At 47.0% G+C, this 21299-nt stretch overlaps 1 protein-coding gene across 2 annotated transcripts in view; it reads right to left on the reverse strand.

The window, feature by feature from the left end:
- Window positions 1-1265: 1265 nt before the first annotated feature.
- The window catches only part of JAG1 (jagged canonical Notch ligand 1), a 36353-nt gene continuing 16319 nt past the window's right edge, over window positions 1266-21299 (reverse strand). The window contains exons 5-26 of one of the 2 annotated variants that reach the window (XM_050807498.1): window positions 19942-20002; window positions 16020-16150; window positions 15659-15778; window positions 15107-15220; window positions 13773-13886; window positions 13049-13162; window positions 12587-12633; window positions 12074-12247; window positions 11489-11639; window positions 10472-10636; window positions 9533-9646; window positions 8927-9040; window positions 8714-8827; window positions 8434-8550; window positions 7933-7960; window positions 7369-7454; window positions 6074-6187; window positions 5371-5480; window positions 5048-5281; window positions 4701-4832; window positions 4362-4512; window positions 1266-3535 (exon numbers count right to left, since the gene is read on the reverse strand). In XM_050807498.1, coding sequence (XP_050663455.1) covers window positions 3078-3535; window positions 4362-4512; window positions 4701-4832; window positions 5048-5281; window positions 5371-5480; window positions 6074-6187; window positions 7369-7454; window positions 7933-7960; window positions 8434-8550; window positions 8714-8827; window positions 8927-9040; window positions 9533-9646; window positions 10472-10636; window positions 11489-11639; window positions 12074-12247; window positions 12587-12633; window positions 13049-13162; window positions 13773-13886; window positions 15107-15220; window positions 15659-15778; window positions 16020-16150; window positions 19942-20002 — 2963 coding nt within the window. In that variant the 3' untranslated portion in view covers window positions 1266-3077. The remainder of the gene's footprint in view (window positions 3536-4361; window positions 4513-4700; window positions 4833-5047; window positions 5282-5370; window positions 5481-6073; window positions 6188-7368; window positions 7455-7932; window positions 7961-8433; window positions 8551-8713; window positions 8828-8926; window positions 9041-9532; window positions 9647-10471; window positions 10637-11488; window positions 11640-12073; window positions 12248-12586; window positions 12634-13048; window positions 13163-13772; window positions 13887-15106; window positions 15221-15658; window positions 15779-16019; window positions 16151-19941; window positions 20003-21299) is intronic. The other variant, XM_050807499.1, reaches the window with a different exon arrangement.

Genomic DNA, 21299 nt, shown 5'->3' on the forward strand with positions numbered 1-21299 from the left:
AATACCACGGGTGTCCCTGACAGAAGGTGAGATAAGACACCACCCATGAATCCCAAGATCCCTTCCCTCCTGGAATATGGAATTGCAGAGGCTCATTCAACTTTTTTTTTTCTCGGCACAAAAGCATCTGGCAGCTACCCAAGGAATTCTGGGGTCCTACAGAATCCAAGTTTACAAACCACCAGAACAAGGTTTTGCTTCAGGATAGTGTTTGACTCCACTCTGCGAAATGACTGTCCCCTGTCCAGTAGAATCTACACTTCTCCCTCCCTTTGACCCCACCTTACAGAAACCCAGCAGACATTAGTGACAAAGCAGAGCTACGCTAGGGTAGAGCGAGATGTCATGGGAACCTCAACTCTTCACTGTCCGGGTCCTTCAGGCTACCTCCCCAATAAGCCAAAATGGTGTTGGCCACTCTTTGGGTTGTCACAACCCCGAATCCCTTGATGGTCTCTGCTCATGCACAGGGAGCCCGGGACACTTAAAGCCCATCTTTCATTCTTAATCAAGATGTTCCTTAGCACAACTCCAAGCCTAGAAGAAAAAATAAAAGCTTTCCCGAGAACAAAGAAAAATATTCCCATCAGCTTTTCCTCCAAAGTTTGCTGTGCCAGTTGTATGAAAACCGGACATGTGTGGACAGGCCTGAATGTTGAAGCGCTGGGGGATGGCTCTGAGAAGGGTGAGCTTTGGCTTTCCTAACCAGAAGCAGGGAACTCCTGGTGACTCTGCACGGCTGCTGGAAGCTGTCCATGTGCTTGTTACCACAGCTCTTTCCTTCCGCAGAGGTACCAGAGGCAAAGCTTCTCCCACACCCCACCACGCGATGCGGGGGCAGGGCCTCCACCAGCCACAAGTGAGAGAACCAGAGCTCTCCTGCCCATGACAGGTGGGGACAGCCCCAACTCTGGAACCTCACAGAAGACCAGAACACTAGCACCCCAAGGCTGCATGGTGAGGCCAGAACACTTATTCCCTGGGAACAAGGTGATGAGTGATGAGCCCGAACGCCAGAAGCTTGCAACTACCACCTCCTGTGCCGTGAGGAAACCACCCCATGGGTAAATGTGCACAAGAGTCATTTCAGACCACACCCTTACAACAGGATGTTAATATGAATCTGAGTAGCCAGGGAAAAAAAAAAAGGCAGACATTAAATCTCCCTGCTCATTTCCCAACACCAATTCCAAACCCTTTAAAACCCTTTCAGTGCGGTGGCCAGTTCCCCTGATTGCTCACAAACAATTCACCTCCACACTACAGGCCATTAATCCAGTGGTGTTTATTCAAGCAGTATTCACACTTGCTGTTGAATAACAAGGGAATCAAGGCTCCCCTAGATGGGGCTCCCGCAGCTCCAGCTTCACAGCAGCCCCAGGTCTTTGAGAACTTCAGATGAGCTTTGTGGTTGAAAAGCCTTTCAGTTCTTCCTCCATGCCTGTTAGGCAGAGCCTATTATACCCCCGATTACCAGAACAGACTCAGCGGGGTGGCAGATGCACAAGGCAAAGCCGGGTAGAACTACGTAAGCTCAGAAGAGGCCACACTGTTCCATGTTTTCATACAAAAAAATTTAATAAATATTACTTTTCAAAATTTATTGCCAAGAACAACACATCAAAGATGCATTTTTATGTTCATATAACACTAATAGGACAACACAAAGTATCTTCACGGTCTCAATGGTGAACCAACAAGATTACTCTGTTTTATAAGCCTTTTTGATCTTGAACTTCGTAATAGCACTTTGATTTCCTCACTTAAGGCAGGCAGTGTACTCTATGGCAAATCTAAACAGTGATCTTACTGGACATTTTATGGTTCAAGTATTCAACTAGCTTATTAGAATACTCCCTAAATGCAGAAGATTAAAAAAAAAATTCAAATCTACAAGTGGTTCAGTATTACGTACGAATGGTGAAAAGAAATCAGAATTTACAAAGTAAGATTGGTGTGCTTCCAACTTCACACAATTAATTTGATGTTTTTAATCATATTCAACCACTCACATTTTGGCTACCTTAAGTCATAGCTCAACTTGTTCCCTTGCTGCTCTGCAGCAGATCACCTGCCTGTCTCTTTTCAAGTCTAAAGCAGAAAAACAAAAAAACAAAAAACCTGTTCTAGACTAATCCTCACACTGCCTCAGTCAGTCCTTAAAACGTGTTTTAAGTGATGCTATAGAAGGTGTTTTAAACATCTGACGTCATACAAAAAAATTCCATCAGTATTCTGGGCACGGAAGCCCATCCTATTGTTTTAAAATAAACTATTTTCAAACACCTTAATTTTGGCTTATAGGCAACAAGTAATGAGAAGAATTCAAAAAAAAAAAAAAAAGCCATACACTTACAATGCTATCAAAAACCTTCAATTCTAAACACATACATATAAATAAAAAGGAATGATGTTTTAAGGCTCTTGATTATTAAGTTAATAAATCAAATATACACAGTGATTAATAAAAAAGAATTATTTACATAACTATACAAAGTTCTACTTTTGACATTTTTTTCTTCTTTAAATTCTTCATTTTACCAGCAACTGCTGACATCAAAGTCTCCCCTCCCCCAACAACAAAAATACAATAAAAAAAATAAATAATAAAGTCATTTGTGATCGTTGCTGTGGTTCTGAGCTGCAAAGGCACTTTCAAATACAGAACTACTTGTACGTCATCATAAAACCAATATACAAAAACAACTCAAGAGTCAATAAATATAAATAAAACTATGATCTAAGACTGCATCACCATTAGGACATCTGGCAGAAGTGGGAGCTCAAAGACCAGGGGGCTGGGCAGGCTCCTGGGAGCCCGATCCGAGACGTGTTGGCTGCAGGGGGACAGACAACCAGGGTACTGTCGACTAGCTTTTTGCATAGCTGTGAGATGCGGCACTCGATTTCCCAGCCAACCACAGAAACTACCATTGCCAGTGTAAGCCAGCTTGTCAAAACTTAAATTAACACAGGGATTCTAAGTCAACAACAGCCTCAGACTCGAGTATGACACGACAGTTTAAAGAACTACAAGCCCTCAGACTCTACCTAGCGGCAGCAGTGCCCGCGGTCTGCTATACGATGTACTCCATCCGGTTTAAGCTCTGGGCACTTTCCAAGTCTCTGTTGTCCTGTTTGTTTGTCCAGTTTGGGTGTTTTGTCGGCGTGCCGTTGGGGGGCTTCTCTTCTCTGTCTACCAGCGTGTACGCCGGCTGCTTGGCAAACCGGGCTTTCTGCTGGTGTTTGTCCATGTCGTCCTCTTCTACTTCGGAGTTGTGTGTCCTTATTTTAGACATTTTGGAGTTCTTGTTCTCGTAATCCTTGATGGGGACGGTGTTGGCCCCATGTTTCTCAATGGGGTTTTTGATCTGGTTCAGCTGCTCCCGCACGTTGTTGGTGGTGTTGTCCTCGGAGGCCGAGTGTGTGTGGCTGCCCGGCTTCCGCCGCTTCCGCAAGCACCAGTAGAAGGCCGTCACCAAGCAACAGATCCAAGCCACGGTTAAGACAGAGCTCAGCAAGGGAACCAGGAAATCTGTAAGGCAGGCACAAAACCAATTAACTCTCCAAGAAAGAAAGAAAAAAGCCTCACCGCAGGAACAAAAGAATACCAACAGTGGTTCTCCTGCCCTTTGTCCCTCAGAGGGGGGCCACAGGGACAAGTCCCTTTTCATCATTGCATATGGTCACTTCACAACTTGATAAGCAAATGCTGGGATCAGGCCCCTGTAGACCTTGATACTCTTATCCCTGGAGAGACTGGGTGGAGCAGCAGCTCCTACAGGCTCTTTGACTTCACATGGGGAGAGCAGTGTCTTGTTAAGTCTGGCCACTGAGGCAGCTCAGTACAGGAGTCAGTTTTCAGAACTAGAAACCCGATTCAAATTAGCACAGACAGCTCAAACGTGCCATGGCTCCATGCCCAATCTCTCTCTTGGCTGAAACGGTGCTCGAGATCCTCAGGAGGGAAGCCTGGACATCCTGCAGGGCCATCGAGCCTCACAGCCCTCAGCAGTGGCTGGGCTGTCCCAGGACACCTAAATGCCAAGTCAGGCTTTATACAGCTTCAAACTCAAGGACAAAGGACAAGCGGTGTCCTAGGGCTTTGTCATGGATCTAGACACAATACCTGTTCTGCAGGGAACATTGCATAGTGTGTTGGGAAGGAAAATATGAGGCAGATCTCTATTGTCATAGGCCATGTGACCTTAGTCAAGTAGGCTGCCCTCAGTTCTCAGTTAAATTGGGAGCTCCTGCAAGGGTAGGACACTGCCAAGTAATCCCCCGACCTGATGGCTTTATTGAAGTGTAATGAGATCGTCTGCCATCACACAAATAAACTAGTCCCACTTGACACCTACCTGTTCTGTTCTTCAGAGGCCGCCTCTGAACTCTTACTTCTGCAACAGCAGCAATGAGTGAGCTGTTTCCATCACGTTTACTAACAAGATCGATTATTTTGTCAGTGATTTCCTTGATCGGGTTTCCATCATCCCGTATATCTTCAGCAGACTGGAAAAAGAATGATCAGACTTGAGAGTCAGGGGAATATTCAAAGCAGCCTTTCTTCAAAACTACTTGACAATCTGTGTCTGCAAAGCTTTTTGTCAGTGAATTTGCTCCATTCAGACACTGGTTAACCCAAGTTTGTTAACTGCCTTGCAGTCGAATAGTGAGGTGTGAATGGGTCTTATACTTACAATGGCCACATGTATTTCATTGTTCGCTGAAGGGGAAGGCTCACAAGCAATGTAGATTGAATATTCAGCAGAAACATTCTTCAAAATATTCAAATTCCGCAATTCACTGCAAATGTGTTCTGTCGTAAGACCCTACAACGATTTTAAAAACCCACACACGTAAGATTGAGAGGAAGAACAAAAGGCTGAGATGTTCTCTTTGAGGCTGGGCTAAGTTCAAGCTCACTTTACTATAAGACAGGAATTGAGGCTAGGGAGAACTAGATCCTAGCTCATGACATTCCTCCTTTAAAGCAAGCAAGCAGACATCCACCATTCCAAAATAAAAACAAAAAGTTGTTACGTACTGGTGACATCATCTCCTTGTTAAAGGTAAATGTGATGTTCGCACAGTTATCCTGGTAATAGGAGTCAGAGGTGCACTTCGTCTTCACTGGCTGGAGACTGGAAGACCGACACTCGCCCACACCAGTGCAGGGGTGGACGAAGCACTGGTCGTCCAGGATGGGGATGCAGCTCTGCCCGCTGGGGCACTCGCTGTGCCCTTTGTGGAGCAGGCATGGTCGAGGGCCACACCAGACCTGGAGAAAAACAGAAGCTGGCAGCTTAGCAGGCATGCTCACCCCTGATTCCAGAACACAGGTGAACTGCGGCAGCCATCATGTCCTACCTTTGAGCAGGCGATCCGTCCATTCAGGCATTGGCAGGTATTACAGTCATCATCCCATTTGGCCCCATCTGGTATCACACTCCCCATGGTGATGCAAGGTCTCCCTGAAACTGACAGGTGGAGACTGGTGAGCAGTTTATTTTTCTGTGAACCGGATCAGGGTTCAATTCTTTGGTCCCTGTTATGAAATGGTTACACCTGTGCCCTTTGCTATGTTAAGATCATTCTTCCCACAGTAACAGCATGTATACTTCCTACCTCTGCTGGCTCTGCGCTTGGCCACAAGACCTGCTCTGGCCAATATAACATTGGCAGATGTGATGTAAGCAGAGCCTGTGACCAGCCTCTTGCACGCCTACCATTGGCAACGAAGGGAATGTGCCCCAGACACAGCCACTGGCCGAACTGAACCCAACCCACAGCACAATCTTTCTGCCCATGCTGCATATCGTAAGCGGTAAAAATAATGCTTGCTGCAAGCCACAGCAGTTTGGGATGGTTTGGTACCCAGTATTGTGGCAACAGCTGACCAAAAACAGCTACCTGTTTTGGGGAAGACTCCTCACGTTTCCTTTTCCTTGCAGCCCCCCACTGCGTGTTCCCTCCCTGAGCACAGTGGCTTATTTGTGAAAAGTCAAAATGGTGACTGCAAAGGTCGCTCACCCCAGAAGACCCATGGGCAGCTGGAGCCTGGCACACATACCTTCCTGGCACTTGGCACCACTGTGCCCTGGAGGGCAGACACACCGGTAGCCATTGATCTCATCCACACAGGTGGCTCCAAAGGCACAAGGTGAAGACTGGCATTCATTGATGTCTAGGAGAAATGGAGTTCAAGTTTAGGGACTGATGGTTTGTAGCAATGTTTTGAGATTTTTATTGACATAATGTACTAGAAAAGCATATTATCATAAGCTTGATGAATTTTCACTCAGGGAAGCAGCATCCAAAAGAAGAAACAGATCATCTATTGCAAAAATCTCCAATCACTGGCCCCCAAAGACCACCACCATCCTGCGTTCTAACAGCGGAGAACCATTTTGGGAGGCAGCAATTTTTAATTTGATTCCTTTCTCTGACAGTGCAATTTACAGCAAGCCTGGCCAAGTTTCCTGGAAAGGGTCAGACGGTAAACACGCCGGGCTTTGTGGAGTATATAGTCTCTGTCACAACTATTCAACTCTTGTGGTATCATGAAAGTAGCCATAGACAATACGTAAATGAATGTGTGGCTCTATGCCAAGAAAACTGTATGTATAAAAACAGACAGTGGGCTGGATACAGCCCCTAGGCCACAGTTTGCCAACTGTTTATTTAGAAACATGAAACAGATACAACCTGCCCCCATCTAGTGCTGAAGACTAGTTAATCCCAGACTTGGATTTCAAGCACCAGTAAAATTTCAGACAATTTGGGTACAGGAATCAAACCATAACTACTCTAGCACCTTTTTTTGTTCTGTAAGAGAAAGGGCTTGTAAAAAAAAAAAATTAGAGAAAAGGCTCGAAATAATACGTTTTAAACTTCTTGAAAAACTGCATTGCCTGCCCGTATTTTCCTATTTTAGTCATTTCTCCAGGGCCTGATCAGACCCAGCAGAGACAAGCCTCTGGAAGCCACAGTCGTCCTCCCTTCCATTTGTATTAGCTCTATCCTATACCAGTGTAGCTGCGGTTAATGTCTGCTTGCCCATAATTTCATGTTAGTCACGGGGAAATGCACACACTTTCTTCAGGACCCCAGTGTAATCATCAGATTCTGTGGCTGGCACTCTCTCCCCAAGAACAAGGAGGGCGACACCACCCAGGGAACCACCAGCAGGTACCTGGGAGGATCCAGCCTGGGATATCTTAATCCCAGCTGGAAGAGGGAGATCCTTGCTCTCTGAGAGCTACTTAAACGGAATGGTGGCTTTGTTTTTAAAGATGAAAGTCTCGGGCTGAGGTATGGAATGAAGGGGTAAAGCCATTGGGAAAATCAGACAGGGACAGTCCTTACTTATTCTGCAGTCAGGTCCGGCAAAACCCGGGGCACATTCGCACCGGTACCAGTTGTCTCCATCCACACAGGTGCCGCTGTTGTAACTGAGAAAGCAAAGACCGCCTTGGTTACCAACCTCCCAGTCCATGACTCTGGCTGCCAGTCACTCGCATGTCACCACACCAGTTACAGTCAGTGGCTCTCACCCCATGGCTATTGCCTGGGGAGCTTTAAAGAATACTGATGCCTGGGTCCCACCCCCAGAAAGTCTAATTTCGTAGGTCTTGGTTGCAGCCCAGGCAATGGGATTTTTAAAAGCTCCCAGGTGATTCTGGTGTGCAGCCAAGGTTGAAAAATCACTGCTCTAAATGAGGACACAAGCTGGCTAATTAAAGTGTGGTCCGTGGAGCAGCAGGATCGCTTCACCTGGGAGCTTGTTAGAAAAGCAGTCTGAAGCCCCACCCCAGACCTCCTGACTCAGAACTTGCATTTTACACACGATCCCTGGGTGATTCACACACACACGCACACACACACACACGATACTGGATGAGTGCTGGCTTAAAAGGATGTCACACTTACCAGGGATGAGGGCTGCAGTCATTGGTATCTGCAAAGAAAAGACAACTTAATAGTGAGGCCTTCAAAAGGGAAAGCGGTCTTAGCCCTAAGTAAAACCACCACTTATTTCCTTAATACCCAAATGATAAAGTCGTAGTTAACACCAGCAAAATACCTTCGCTAAATTGGAACCAGGCCCGCACCACACTTAGTTTTGCTGTGGGACACATGTACGCAGGAAGAGGCCCTGGTAGGGGATAGGGGTGGGGGTGAGAATGGAAGGAGACAGGCTGCTGGTCAGACCCAGAGCTGGGAACTGAGACGCCATCTGTCTCCACTTATCTCATTGGCGACTTTCTCATGCCCAGGTCAGGGCTGTATCCCATCAAGTCATTAATGCAGACCCAGGTGATACAAAAGCAGACATCAAACAGCTCTGCTTCTGGTTTCCATTGCAAGTCCCCAAGGGTGTCAGGATCTGCTCCGACAGCCCTGGGAGAGTTCAAGGGGGAGGACACTCACTCTGAGCACAGATGGGCCCCTCCCAGCCTTCCTTGCAGACGCACGTAAAGGACTCGCCGTTGACCACACATGTGCCCCCATTATGGCAGGGGTTGGGCAGGCAGCTACTGTTTCGGGCTATAAAGAAGAGCAGACACGACCACCCTTCCCTGAGTATCCAGAAACAGTCTGGAGGGGCAAGAACCAGGCCCAGAGAAATATCATAGGCTCCAGGGGCCAACCAGCAGACACGCCCAGGTGGCCATGCCCACTGCAGATCCCACGTGGGGCAGAAAGTTACCTATGTTGCAGGTGGTTCCTTCCCAGCCGCCAGGACACATGCACTTAAAAGCATCCCCCTCATCATAGCAGGTGCCACCGTTGTTGCACGTGGCCTCATCACACTGACTGTCACCTGGAGGAAAATATCTCAGTGTGAGTCCCAGTGGCCCCCTCCCACAGGAGACAGAGGGAAGGGTCTCAGAGATAGCATCCAAGGCCAACTACCACTTACGTGAGTGGCAGGTCTTTCCTTTCCACCCGTTTTTACAGTCACAGTAGAAGTCGTTGACCAGGTCACGACACGTGCCCCCATTGTGGCAGGGGTTCTGGCTGCAGTCATTAATATCTAGAATCAAAGAGGAGACAATCGGCTGAAGACCAAGTCCAGGACCACTCACGACAGGCGAGAGCCAAGCCTTTCCTACTGCTACATCCAACACCCTATTCTGAGAACAGCCGTAGTACTTTAACACAATCAGGCTTTTCCAGGAATAAAGGAGCTCCCAACCAGGTTACTTTGAATGCCACAAGTTAGGCAAGATGTGGGGTGGGCCTCTGGAAGTCCCATGGAAATTAAAGTAGAAATATGACTTTCCTTGCAAGCAGGAATATTTGTTACACAGTCTAATTCTATAGCTCCTCAGCAGAAATTCCTCCCCATAAGCTGTCATCAGTACTCAAACGCAAATGAGACACAAGTGATACTGTCCTATTGCAGAAATCACTGGGGTCTTGCTTCCAGAGATTTCCAGGACAAAGAAAGATTTCCCACGTTGAAGTGGGATCCCTCCAACATGACCCATACATCCCAGAGCTCCCCAAACAGTGGCAGACTCACTGGTTTCACAGTAGGCCCCCTCCCAGCCGTCACTACAGATGCACTTGTAGGAGTTGACACCATCGATGCAAGTACCACCGTTTCTACAGGGGTTGCTCTCACAGTCATTAATATCTACCAAACAAAGCAAAAAAAAAAAGAGCTGAAGGACAAGTGAAGCCATAGACAAGCACTGTTCGGCAGTTTTCATGGCTCCCTCCTGACACAATGTACCTGGCACCTCCACCTGCCACCCTCCATCAGGGCTGTTTCTCAAATTAGGCGGCTTATCAAGCAGAAACTTCCAGAGTGCCTTACCCACTTAATGCCCTCACATGGGCATTCAGTCACCTGTACTTGGTGAAAGTGGGGAAGAAACTCCTAAAGAGGAACCACCCAACCTAGCAACATTCCAGAATGTTCCAACATAGATATGGAGGCTCCGAGGCAGAGTGATCTGGTAAATTGAACACGACCTCAGTCTTAGATCCAGATGTAAAGATAAGCCTCAACCGGTCTTCCCCAGCCTTGCTGTTTCTGATTAAAACAATTTCAACACTGCAGGGTGCAGTGGCTCACACCTGTAATCCCAGCACTTTGGGAGGCTGAGTGGGCGGGGCGGATCATCTGAGGTTGGGAGTTCAAGACCAGCCTGACCAATATGGGGAAACCCCATCTCTACTAAAAATACAAAATTAGCTGGGCATGGTGGCACATGCCTGTAATCCCAGCAACTGAGGAAGGCTGAGGCAGGCAGGAGAATCACTTGAACCTGGGAGGCCAAGGTTGCAGTGAGCCAAGATGGCGCCACTGCACTCTAGCCTGGGCAAGAGCAGCGAAATTTGGTCTCAAAAAAAAAAAGAAAAAAGAAAAAACTTTCAACACCAATGATCCCAAGGCGGGGCAGGGGCAGGGGCAGACCGGGGAGCACTGGTCCCTTCCCGGATGAGGGAGTCTTACTTTCATGGCAGTATGTTCCCGTGAAGCCTTTGTTACAGTCACAGGTGAATTTGCCTCCCGACTGACTCTTGCACTTCCCGTGGGGACCACAGACATTCGAGGAAATATACCGCACCCCTTCAGGTGTGTCGTTGGAAGCCATGGCCACTGTGCAACTGTCAATCACTAGAAGATAGGCTTGGGATCAGATCATAGTCATGCACCCACAGACGCAGCATTCCTACGCCAAGGGCCTGGGCCAAGCCCACTTTCCTGGACACAGGGACCCTCTGGCTAATGAGACACACCCCAGGGAAGCCAAGATACTGGCAACATGCCACATCACATTATGATGTGGCAAAGTCGAGACTCCAGGCAAAGAGTTTTAAAGCATTTTCTCCCTCCACAACCAGGAAAACCCACATGTTTGCAGGTCCCCTTCATGCTACTTTTGACATCTACCCAATTTGGTAAACACTTGCTAAGGAAAAAGGACCTGCTTTATTCACTTCCTTTTTGACCTTAAGCAAGGCTCAAGGACAATCTTATAGAAGCTTTAAATGTTGTGCTACCTAATACAGCAGCCACCAGCCACATGTGGCTATTTACATTTAAATGAACTAAAATGAAATAAAATCAGTTTCTAGTTGCGCTAGTCACAGTCTACATTGCCTGGGGCTCCCACACCTGACCGTGCAGATACAGAACATTCCCCCAGTCTGCCGTTGCAGGAAGTTCTGTTGACAGTGTTGTTCTCAGGCATTTGCCTCAGCGTTGCACATCAGCCCACCCCAGAACAGGAATGCTAAATGGATTTCACATTCTCTCCCCTGGGCTACTTGTAGACATGGCTCTCCCACTGGCAGGCCTGAATAGATTGTTTCCACGTGTTGCGGCCCGCTACACAGACAGGATCATTTCACTGTAGCGGTCCTCCTCACCAATACATTACTTCTCAAGTGTAGCAAGGGGCAGTGGTAGTAAGTGGGGACAGAAGGAGAAAGTGGAGACAGCCAGGTCCCAGGAGAAGGGAGGTACCTTCACAGGGGGTCGTGCGGCAGTGGTCTTTCAGGTGTGAGCAGTTCTTGCCCTCATAGTCCTCGGGGCACTTGCAGAAATAGTCGCTGGCACGGTTGTAGCACTGGGCACCGTTCTGGCAGGGATTAGGCTCACAATAATCGATGTCCAGCTGCAAATATCAGGAACAGGGAAAAGGGGGAGGGATCAGGGTAAAACAAAGGTGTCATGATAACTTCTCTGGGGCAGCAGGCACTGGAATCTGACAGTTCCTTCTGTTTCTATTAGAAGTCACCCTGTAAGATACATGTCCATGCCCTAGGGACTGCCAATGTCCATATTTGAAACAATGGAGCAGAGTGGGAGAGGGAGCCCAAGAGGGGGTGGAGGGAACCAAATAGAACACAAAGACGAAGACACTAAGAAGAAAATAATTCGTCAATATCTCCTTCCACCAGCATTTGTCTAGCAGAGACTCATCAATAGGATGTTAATAGATGTCAGGAAATTCCAGACATAAGAGCTGAGGGAGGAGTAAAGGGGAAGCGGAGGCGGCAGCGGCTCTGCTGTAAAAACTTGGCCATCTGAGGTTTTGCCACCACTCACCTGACAGAGGTTTCCAGAGAAACCAGTGGGACACAGACACTGGAATCTGTTGATTTCATTCTGACAGTGACCCCCATTCAAACAGGGGTTGCTGGCACATTCATCGATGTCTCTCTCACAATGATCGCCTGCATAGCCAGGTGGACAGATACAGCGATAACCATTAACCAAATCCTGGAAGAGGAGAAGGGGAGAGAGAGACACGTGCTTTTTTTTCTATGTATTCCACAAACACAGGGCTTCAGTGGTTTAGCATGACTGTTGCGGTTTAGCTGGTTCACTGAAATAGCCAAATGCCAAACCTCTGAAAACGGTTAGAGGAATTTCTACGTGCATGCCTTCAAAATGACTCCCACGAGGCTGGGGTAATATAAGCCCTAGTGAAACTTCCGAGAGGCTCGTTTTTCACCCAAGTTTTTAAATCTCACAGGGACAGAGCTCTCCCAGTGTCACACAAATCTAAAGATTTGTTGTCAATTGTCAAAGTTTTGATTTAAGCAAAGATTTACATACCCGACAGGAGGCGTCATTCTGACACTGGCCAAGGCAGTCATTAATATCTAAAAAATAAATAAGTCATCATTTTAAAGAGGTAATTTACAGTGAAATTGGGCTTAATTGAAAAGCCTTCTCAGCTCAGGATAGATAAGTTTCAAATCAGATTTCCTGTGTGCTTCCCGTGAGATAAGGTTATTACGCTGGGTGGGGACCCTCCCTAATTCTTCCAGAATGAGGGAGTGAAACTTCACATCATTGTTTCAGCCACATTATCAGAATATGGCTGGTTTTAGCAGCTAAATGAGCCTGATAAAGTATGTGTTTTCACTGCTGCACTGACCACTCCCTCTCAAAAAAACATTCCCACTCTAAGGTTTTCCTTCTACTGCTCGAGGCGTAGGACTGGCGCCTCAACACAGACCAGCAAGTCGGCTACCCAAGTTCCATGAAAATCAAAATGGAAACAAAGTCACTCACTTATGTCACAATTCTGACCCATCCAGCCAGGAAGACAGTCGCAGTAGTAGCTGGCAATGAGATTCTTACAGGATTTGGCGTTTACACAAGGTTTGGCCTCACATTCATTTGCATCTGAAAGGAGATGGGGATGAGCATGAGAAATGAAGTTCAACCCGCATCTCCCCCACTTTGTAAAAAAGAAAAGAACAGGCCAGAGTTTGTCGGAGACATGAGACCTTTTAATAAGCTAGCTAAATAAAAGATACTAGAGGTTCCCTCTATTTTAAGCATCTGATCCCTCTCCCTAGCCATTATCCAATAAGAACGCTAATTGATAACTTTCCAGCTGCTAGTTAACCAGCCCCCAACAGAAGAGCAGAAAGCCACCAGGCATTTCTGTGCAAAACCCAGCGCAGCCTAGTTGCTGGGATTTAAATGTGGCAAAAAGAATGCAGACAGCTCATTCCTCATGAGATCATCCCCGTTTGGAACCCAGCTGAACACTCCTCGGACAGACGATTGACATGGTTCAAGGAATCCCACGACTTTCCCACAGGGCCTAAAAGAGCTAGTCCATTTGCATTCAAGTTATTTCTCCCAAGCCCGCTAGACTCTTGATAATAAATCACTTCTTAGCATGATGGAGTGTGAACTCACACTGCTGGCCACACGCTCGTCTTCTGTAATGGCTTTGACAAAGCCAACCTTGACATAAAAATTACAGTCGCAGGGATTTTCTTACCTAACTGGCACGTTTTGCCAGTCCACTGTGGAGGGCACACACACTTAAATCCGTTAACCAGGTCCTGGCAGGTGCCCCCGTGGGAACAGTTATTAGGAGAACAGTCATCAATGTCTGGTCAACAAGAAAAGGAGGGGGTTGACAATTTAATTCAATCCATCTGACAATTAGATCCTTTAACATCACCTCTCACATGAGGGGCTGTCATTGAAGAGCCAGACACCTGCTACAAGGAAAGCTACAGCAGGACAAGTGGGACAGTGACGATAAGGCCGAAGCCTTGATTTTAGCTTTAAATCCCCCACTGCCCCAGTTCATGTAATCCCCAACCTAAGCAGTGGGGGAGAAAGACAGCTGGATCCTGACAGAGCATCCGCCCAGGAGGAACACAGGACATCTCTATCTGCCTAATCTTTATTTTTAAAGAAAAGTTTCATCATGGCTCAGAAGTAGCTAAGGAGTAAGGAAAAACAGTTCTTTACAGGTGGAAAACCTTATTCCTCTTATTTGCTTAGAGTCTGCCCAAAATAGCACACCTAGAGGCTGCATTCTCCACTTCTGCTCTGACCAGAGAGAACTCCTGACAATTTATCAAGTATTCACTTTTGTGTCTTTATGACAACCCTCGGAGACGGCAATTGCTACTGTGCCATTTAAAGAGGGCCCAGGGAGCTTCTGTGGCCTGCTGGAGTTCCGCAAGTGACGGGTGGGGGCCCGGGACCAGCACAGGCAAGCTGACCCCAGAAATCCACATCCATAACCACACCTGGGGTGCTGATGACAGCGGTTCTCAGGCCTGGCTGCACTGCAGAATTTCAGAAGTTTATCAGAGACCATGGACTCCCGGATTCTGGAGGGAATCTGGGGGACCCAGAGATTTACACTGTAAGGTACCCCAGGTGATTCTGACATACAGCCCTGTCTCACAGCCAAAGGAACTCTGCAGGCCACGTTCTTCTTTTGGGGCCCCCTGGCCCTATGACAAAATCCAGTAGTGAGTGACAACCTCCCCTGAAGGCAGGCTCTCCATGGCTGCAAGGAGAATAACCACAACTGGAAGGTGGCCAGCTCCAGGAAGCAGATGCAAAGGAACAAGCGATTCCACGAGGACGTTCCTTCCAAGAACAGATACATGCACTACCTTAGTGGGACAGGATAGGGGTGCTGGGAGACTTCCAAACACACAAGCCGCCAGACTGCTTACCAGACTTATGCCTGCACCCGCCCCTCTCCCGCTGAGACGTGCACACTGGACAAGCCTAGGTACCTCTCCCCAGCGTGGTATCTTGGCACAAGGATCCTTAGAATGGACACAGGCTGAAAATTGGACTTACTTGTAGAGCACGTGGGGCCGGTCCAGCCTGGGGAACACTCACACTCAAAGCCCAGGGAGGTCTCCTTACAGCTGCCTCTGTTGTGGCAGGGATCAGAGAGGCAGGCGTGCTCAGCTGCAAAAACCAGGATGGCAGTCAGCGAGGGATGCCTGCGCACCGCTGCCTCCCCACGCCCCGCCCTCCAACCGAATCCCACACCACAGCCACTAGTGCAAGCATATTTCAAAAACCAAAAGCAAGCGTGTGATAGAAGCCTGCTGTGTCTAGGAAAGAAAGGAAGTCATCTTTCTCACTGAGCTGTCTCTAACCACATTCCGAGACATCGTAGAGCTGGGGTCATTTCATCTCCTGCTGCCTCCTATATGAATCAACATCATCCAAAAAACCTTCGGGACTTGAAAGTTACAAAGGCCTATAGAATGGCTGGGATAAGGCCTATCTTTGGAGGCTATTTGCACTTTTTTTTCCTTACACAAGTCCTTAAGTATATTTTTTAAAGGCTGAGTACAGAAAAATTAGACAAAGGACTCTCATTCAGCTTGGACCACTTACCAATTTCACAGTTGGGTCCTGAATACCCCTCAGGGCAGGAACACTGATATTTGTCAGGGCCTGTGTTGCTACAAGTTCCCCCGTTGAGACACGGCTGATGGGTCCCACAGTAATTGAGATCTGCCAAAAAGATCCTGGAGTCACTAAGAGACGCCTGTGAAGGTGGCGAACCTGCCATGTTTCTAGCCCCAATCGTCTTTTAAAAAGAAAACCAGAAAACCCACACAGCATTCAAGGAGAATTCAGAATAAAAGCCCCTGCCAATAAAATTAAAAACCAAATTACTGCCATCCCACCCCCAGATCCCACACTCCTTCCGAGGCCCGCATCCCACCCTGGGTCTCATCCCTAGGGGCTATACCTTTGTCACAGAGCTGGCCGCCCCAGTTGGTCTCACAGAGGCACTGCCAGGGCTCGTTACAGATGCCGTGGACGCACCCCGGGTGCGGGATGCACTTATCACAGTACAGGCCTTGCCAGCCGTACTGGCACCTGGAGACACACAGCACACCTGCAGGTTAGCTTTTTGAACATTAAGAGAGACCTGCGCAATCCAAACGGAAGACTGCAAAGTCCAGGCTTTTTCTGTTTTGTGTCTGGGGACAGGGTGGTAGACTCCCAAGGCTCATCAGGGGCTCCGTAGAAACAAACATTTTCACAGTTGGGCTGAGGTCCCCTCCCAGCCGACTCCTGACAAAAGGAGGGCTGTTTGGGAAGAGACCAGCATGGGGATGCCCTTCACAAAGCCACTCTCTTCTCAGGCTCACACGAGTGAGCCAAAGGTGAAGGCGTGGAATAAATCAACCTGCGCACCTAGTTGCGACAGACTGTAGAGAAAGGACTCTCCTGGTGACAAGAGGGCTATGCCAAAGTCTCTGCAGACGCCGCACTTGCCGCTCTGCTCTTTGTCTGCACAGAAAGTCACGACCCCAGCTCACAGAAAGGCAACAAGTCACCAAGTGCAGCAGGAAACCGCGTCACGATGACGCTTTATTCAAAAAAAAAAAAAAAAAAACAAGGAGAGAAAGGGGCACCCTCCTCCCTTGGCCAAGGCCAGAGTAGGCACTCTAAACCCACTTCTATAGGGAAGGAGAAGGAAATGACAACACTTGGAACCAACTCCATAATTTGTGTCCCATTACTGTGTGCTAATTTATAGTGATTTCTTGCTTTGCCAAGAAAAGAAAAAAAAAGAAAGCAGTCTGCTTAATTTATCTAGTATTGGGGGAGTTGAGGTTCTTTTATATAAGCACCTTGATTAATCGTACTCTTTTGGGGCCAAATAGTGCCTTTGATCCCCAAATAAAAACAAAAACAAAACAACTTTCACCTGGGGTGGGAGCGGGCAGCATCTCAAACCACTCTCCCTTCAAGTTTCAAGCCCTCTGAAACTGTAATTGCCTTCTCAAGAGCCAAGTTTTAACAAGGGTGGGGGAAGGCAGGGAGAAACATCAACTAGCCTGCCGGTGGAGGGCGGAGGGTGGAGGGTGGGGTGCGGGTGGGATGGGCAACATGTTTCCAGAATGGGACCCGGGAAAAGCCCCGATCAGCGCCAACCCCCTAAGCTGCTCAGCTGTAACTCTGGAAAACAAACCTCCCCCTCCAACTCCCCAGAAGGAAAGGCTTTCGGTTTCCCAAGAGCGGGAGGCAGGCTAGCAAATCCTTGTCATGGGAAAATTATAGGGAGCTAGCTAATAGCTAATCACCCACGGCTGAGAGTCAACTTAACCCCTGAGAATACTGACTAACCACTTCCTAACTTCTAAAACCCAGCCGTGCACACCCACATGCAAAGAATCACTAGAATGTGTGGTTTAAAGTTAGACACTGGATTCTGGTTTCTGTAAAGTGGAATGTCAACGTGACAAGTGACTAGAGGAGTAAGATAAGAACAAAATTACAATCTAAATAAGTTCTCAAAAGCGCACACCCACGTTAGTGGGAGGTAGGGGGGTAGCCATTCTGTCAAGGCTGATATTCTTAGCCTGAAAGATAGTGAGAGGGAACTGATTACGAAATGGCAATATTCTCACCATCTTCCCTTATTCTCTTCCAAATTCAGGATCACTAGGCCTCTTCGAGCTGCCTCATAAAGGCAAGGAGAGGCAGCTGAGGACCCAACCTCACCTAATTAAAGAGACCTCAATCCCCAAGCATAAAAAAGCAACCACAAGAGGCCATGGATGACTTCAAAAGAAAACAAATAAAAATACTGACCCTAAAAGAGGTACCAACCAAGTTATCCCAGTTTAATAATATATGATTAAGATTCTCATGAGAAATTGAAGTGACTTTCCTCAGATGATGATTCATAATTAAGTTTGATATTATTGGCAGCCTTGCAATAAGCAAGCATGTATACCCAGGGAAAGGGACTCAGTCTACTTGGGAACAACAAAAACCAGTAAATTCTCATGTGGGGGTGAAAAAAAAAATAACCTGTGTAATACATAATCCAAAAGACAAGTTGCAGGTAACTTGCCATTCAACTATTTCGGTGGCAGGACACAACCTGAACTTCCTCAGTGTGAAGGTTCTGTTTTGACTTTCTTTCAAGGTAGGGAGAAAACTGGGCTGGGAGACTATGCAAATGATGTGTGGGAAAGTCGCACCTTAAGTAAATAAGGCCATCAGTGCGTGTCTGGGCAGGGAGAGGGAGGTGGGACTTCGAAAGAGAAAGGGCTAAATTCTGGAAACAAAGCCTGTTGTTCTGGCTGGGAGGGCCCTCCCCTGTATAGCTGTATGTGTGTTCTGATGACAGCAGCACAAATCACAGTCGGCCTCCGCTGATATCCATCTGAGCAGGGAGCAGGCTTGGAATCACTAATAGCACTGCCATTGGGACTTTCTCCAGAATACCCTTAATTAGGAAGAGTTAAGGTAGGTGGATTCCTGCTCCACCTTTGACAGCAGTGCTGTTAAACACTACAGTTCACCGCCACCAATGGGAGACAGCAGGAGAAGCCCCTCAGCCTTCCAGGAAATAAACTATCTTTTTGAAATGTAGGAAGAGACAATTCAGGACAACCAGTTCTTAATGTAGGGTTCCCTGTTCCCCCTTGTGTGGGAGGGGAGCAGACGGAGTGGTGGAATCACAAAGGTAAAGGCCACAGTTAGTTCTCTTCAAAGCAGCAGCCTCAACATTTACCAAGCAGCAAAGTCATGTGGCAAGCTTGTCAAATGCAGACTCCTAGGCCAAACCAAGGACTGGGATTCTACAGATGTGGGATGGAGCCCACGAACCTGCATTTTAACAGCTCCCTTGTTAATTCTGGAAGTTACACTTTCAGTACTGAGGTTTTGGGGCAGTGATCGCTGATGGTTCCATCAGCAGGATCGCTTGGGGGCTTGTTAGAAATGCAGAAACCTGGGCCCAGCCCAGACCTATAGAATCAAGACCTGCGTTTTAATAAGAGCCCCCAATAACGTTAGTTTGGCACATACTGGTTTAGACTATGTTTCGTAAGAGTCTCTTCACTCATGTCAGAGTAGCTTTTGGGGCAAAAGTGACAGGTTCAAAGGATCCATTTCGTGTTACTCCATAAAATTTGGGAAGAGGGAGAGTAAAGCATAGGACTGCCAAAAACACTGCAGACACCAACAATATTTCCCTAAATAAGCCTTTTCCAAATTGGCATAATATAAATTTCAAGAAGTTCCAAAATCCGCCATCGTGAAGTGGTCAGGGCAGGCCTCCCTTTGGCTTCTGCATTGTTCCTGGACCATAAAGGAACAGACTTCAAAGGACTGCAGCAAAAGTCTACATTCATCAGGCTCAACTGACAAGATTCCGGGGCAGCCATTAACCTCTCAGCACCAACCCAGCTCCCGCCTGCAAAGGGGCCAGGAGATTGGACTAATCCCATTCTAAAGAATGCTGGACTTTCGCCTATTGATGGGAAAAGTGGGGGAGGGGGCTGGGAGAAGAAAACCTTGGTGGAAGAGGAGGAGAGAGATGCAAAGACACAAGCCCACATCCCTCCACCTAGCCCATTAGCACTGTAAGGGAAGATTATAAAAATGTGTTATCAATTTACAGAACAGTTAATACATGAAGTCACTGGCTATGCCCAAAGAGTTTCTTTTTATTCCAAGAGAGAAGTGGTGTGTGCATTCCACCAGACAGCTGGTATAATTTAATAAGCTTCGGATATGTCTATCTGAATTTTTTTAAAAAGCTTTCTTGTTATCCAAGGAAAAAGAGGCATAGTCGCAATAAAATCAGTCCCTCTCTTACATAAAGGAAAATTAAAAGAAATCTCACAAAAGACCAGTTTATTTACCTGCAGTCACCCGGGAGTTTGCAAGACCCATGCTTGGGACTGCAGCCTTGTCGGCAAATAGCTGTAAAAAACAGAGAAGGGCGTGTCAGCACACTGCCTGCTCCTTGCATCACCACAGTCATGAGAATGGCCCATTGCATTAAAGTCTGCAAATTCCACAATTTTAATAGATCTCATATCAAGTCCCTTGTAAGGAGAGGAAGATGGGAGAGGCCCAAATAACAAAACCAGCTTTAAACTTCAAGGCCTTGTTAGCAGATCCTGAAAACATGATATTGTTTGGGGACAAAATGCAGACAAGTTGATGAGGGAACAGGGACCTTCGTCCAGCCTCTCTAAACCATAGCTACCCTGGCTCCTTGAGCAGAGCTTGGTCAGCTTCCATTCTGCCCACACCCTTTTCATTAGAAGAAAAAAAGGTATAGATAATCCTTCCCCATCCCACCAGGACACGTTCAGATGAGCCTCAGGCTTAAAAAAAAAGAAAAAAAAATCCATACCAAATGCCTGGTTTCAAAATTCCACAGGACTAACAGAGCCAACCAGGCTGGATTCATTGGGCAGGCTAATCTGGTGGCCAGATCTGGTGAGATTTTTGTAAAGTACCCTTGCAGAGCGATTCTCTACTTCATTTAAAAAAAAAAAAAAAAAAGTGACTTTTTAAAAAATGTCAGTTTATAAGACCAGGCACAGTGGCTCATGCCTATAATCCCAACACTTTGGGAGGTTGAGGCAGAAGGATAGCCTGAGGCCAGGAGTTTGAGACCAGCCTCAACAACACAGCAAGACTCTGTCTACACAAAATAAAAAAGCTGGGAAAGCTGGGTGTGGTGGCATGTGCCTATAGTCCCAGCTACTTGGGAGGCTGAGGCAGGAGGATCACTTGAGCCCAGGAGTTCAAGGCTCCAGTGAGCCCTGATTGTGCCATCATGGGTGACAAAGTGAGCACTTTATCTTAAAAAAAAAAAAAACACCAAACAAAAAACCCACACTAAGTGTTAGGTCATTTAATTTTTCAAACACACTAAAATATGTTAATCAATTTCCCTTTTCATTTGAATTCCAGAAATGCCATCCTTTTTAAACTCTTGTCTCCAATTATTTAAGAAAGCATTAGTACTACCCGGGAGATCTGCAAATTCCTTCCCCCATGCCCCATCCCTCTGTCATGGTTATAAAACTCACTTCGAAATTGAGTTTATCAAAAGAATGTACCTAATTATCATGTAAAATAAGCAGAGTACATTATTGCTCATGAGGGGATATTATACAGTCAACAGAATTACCCATCAAGTTGCTATGAACTGGAATCACTGAATTCTATAAAGGGACTGGGACAGTAGACAGTACAGAGGCTA

The sequence above is a fragment of the Macaca thibetana genome, chromosome 10 (assembly GCF_024542745.1).
Source record: "Macaca thibetana thibetana isolate TM-01 chromosome 10, ASM2454274v1, whole genome shotgun sequence".
NCBI classification, from domain to species: Eukaryota; Metazoa; Chordata; class Mammalia; order Primates; family Cercopithecidae; genus Macaca; species Macaca thibetana.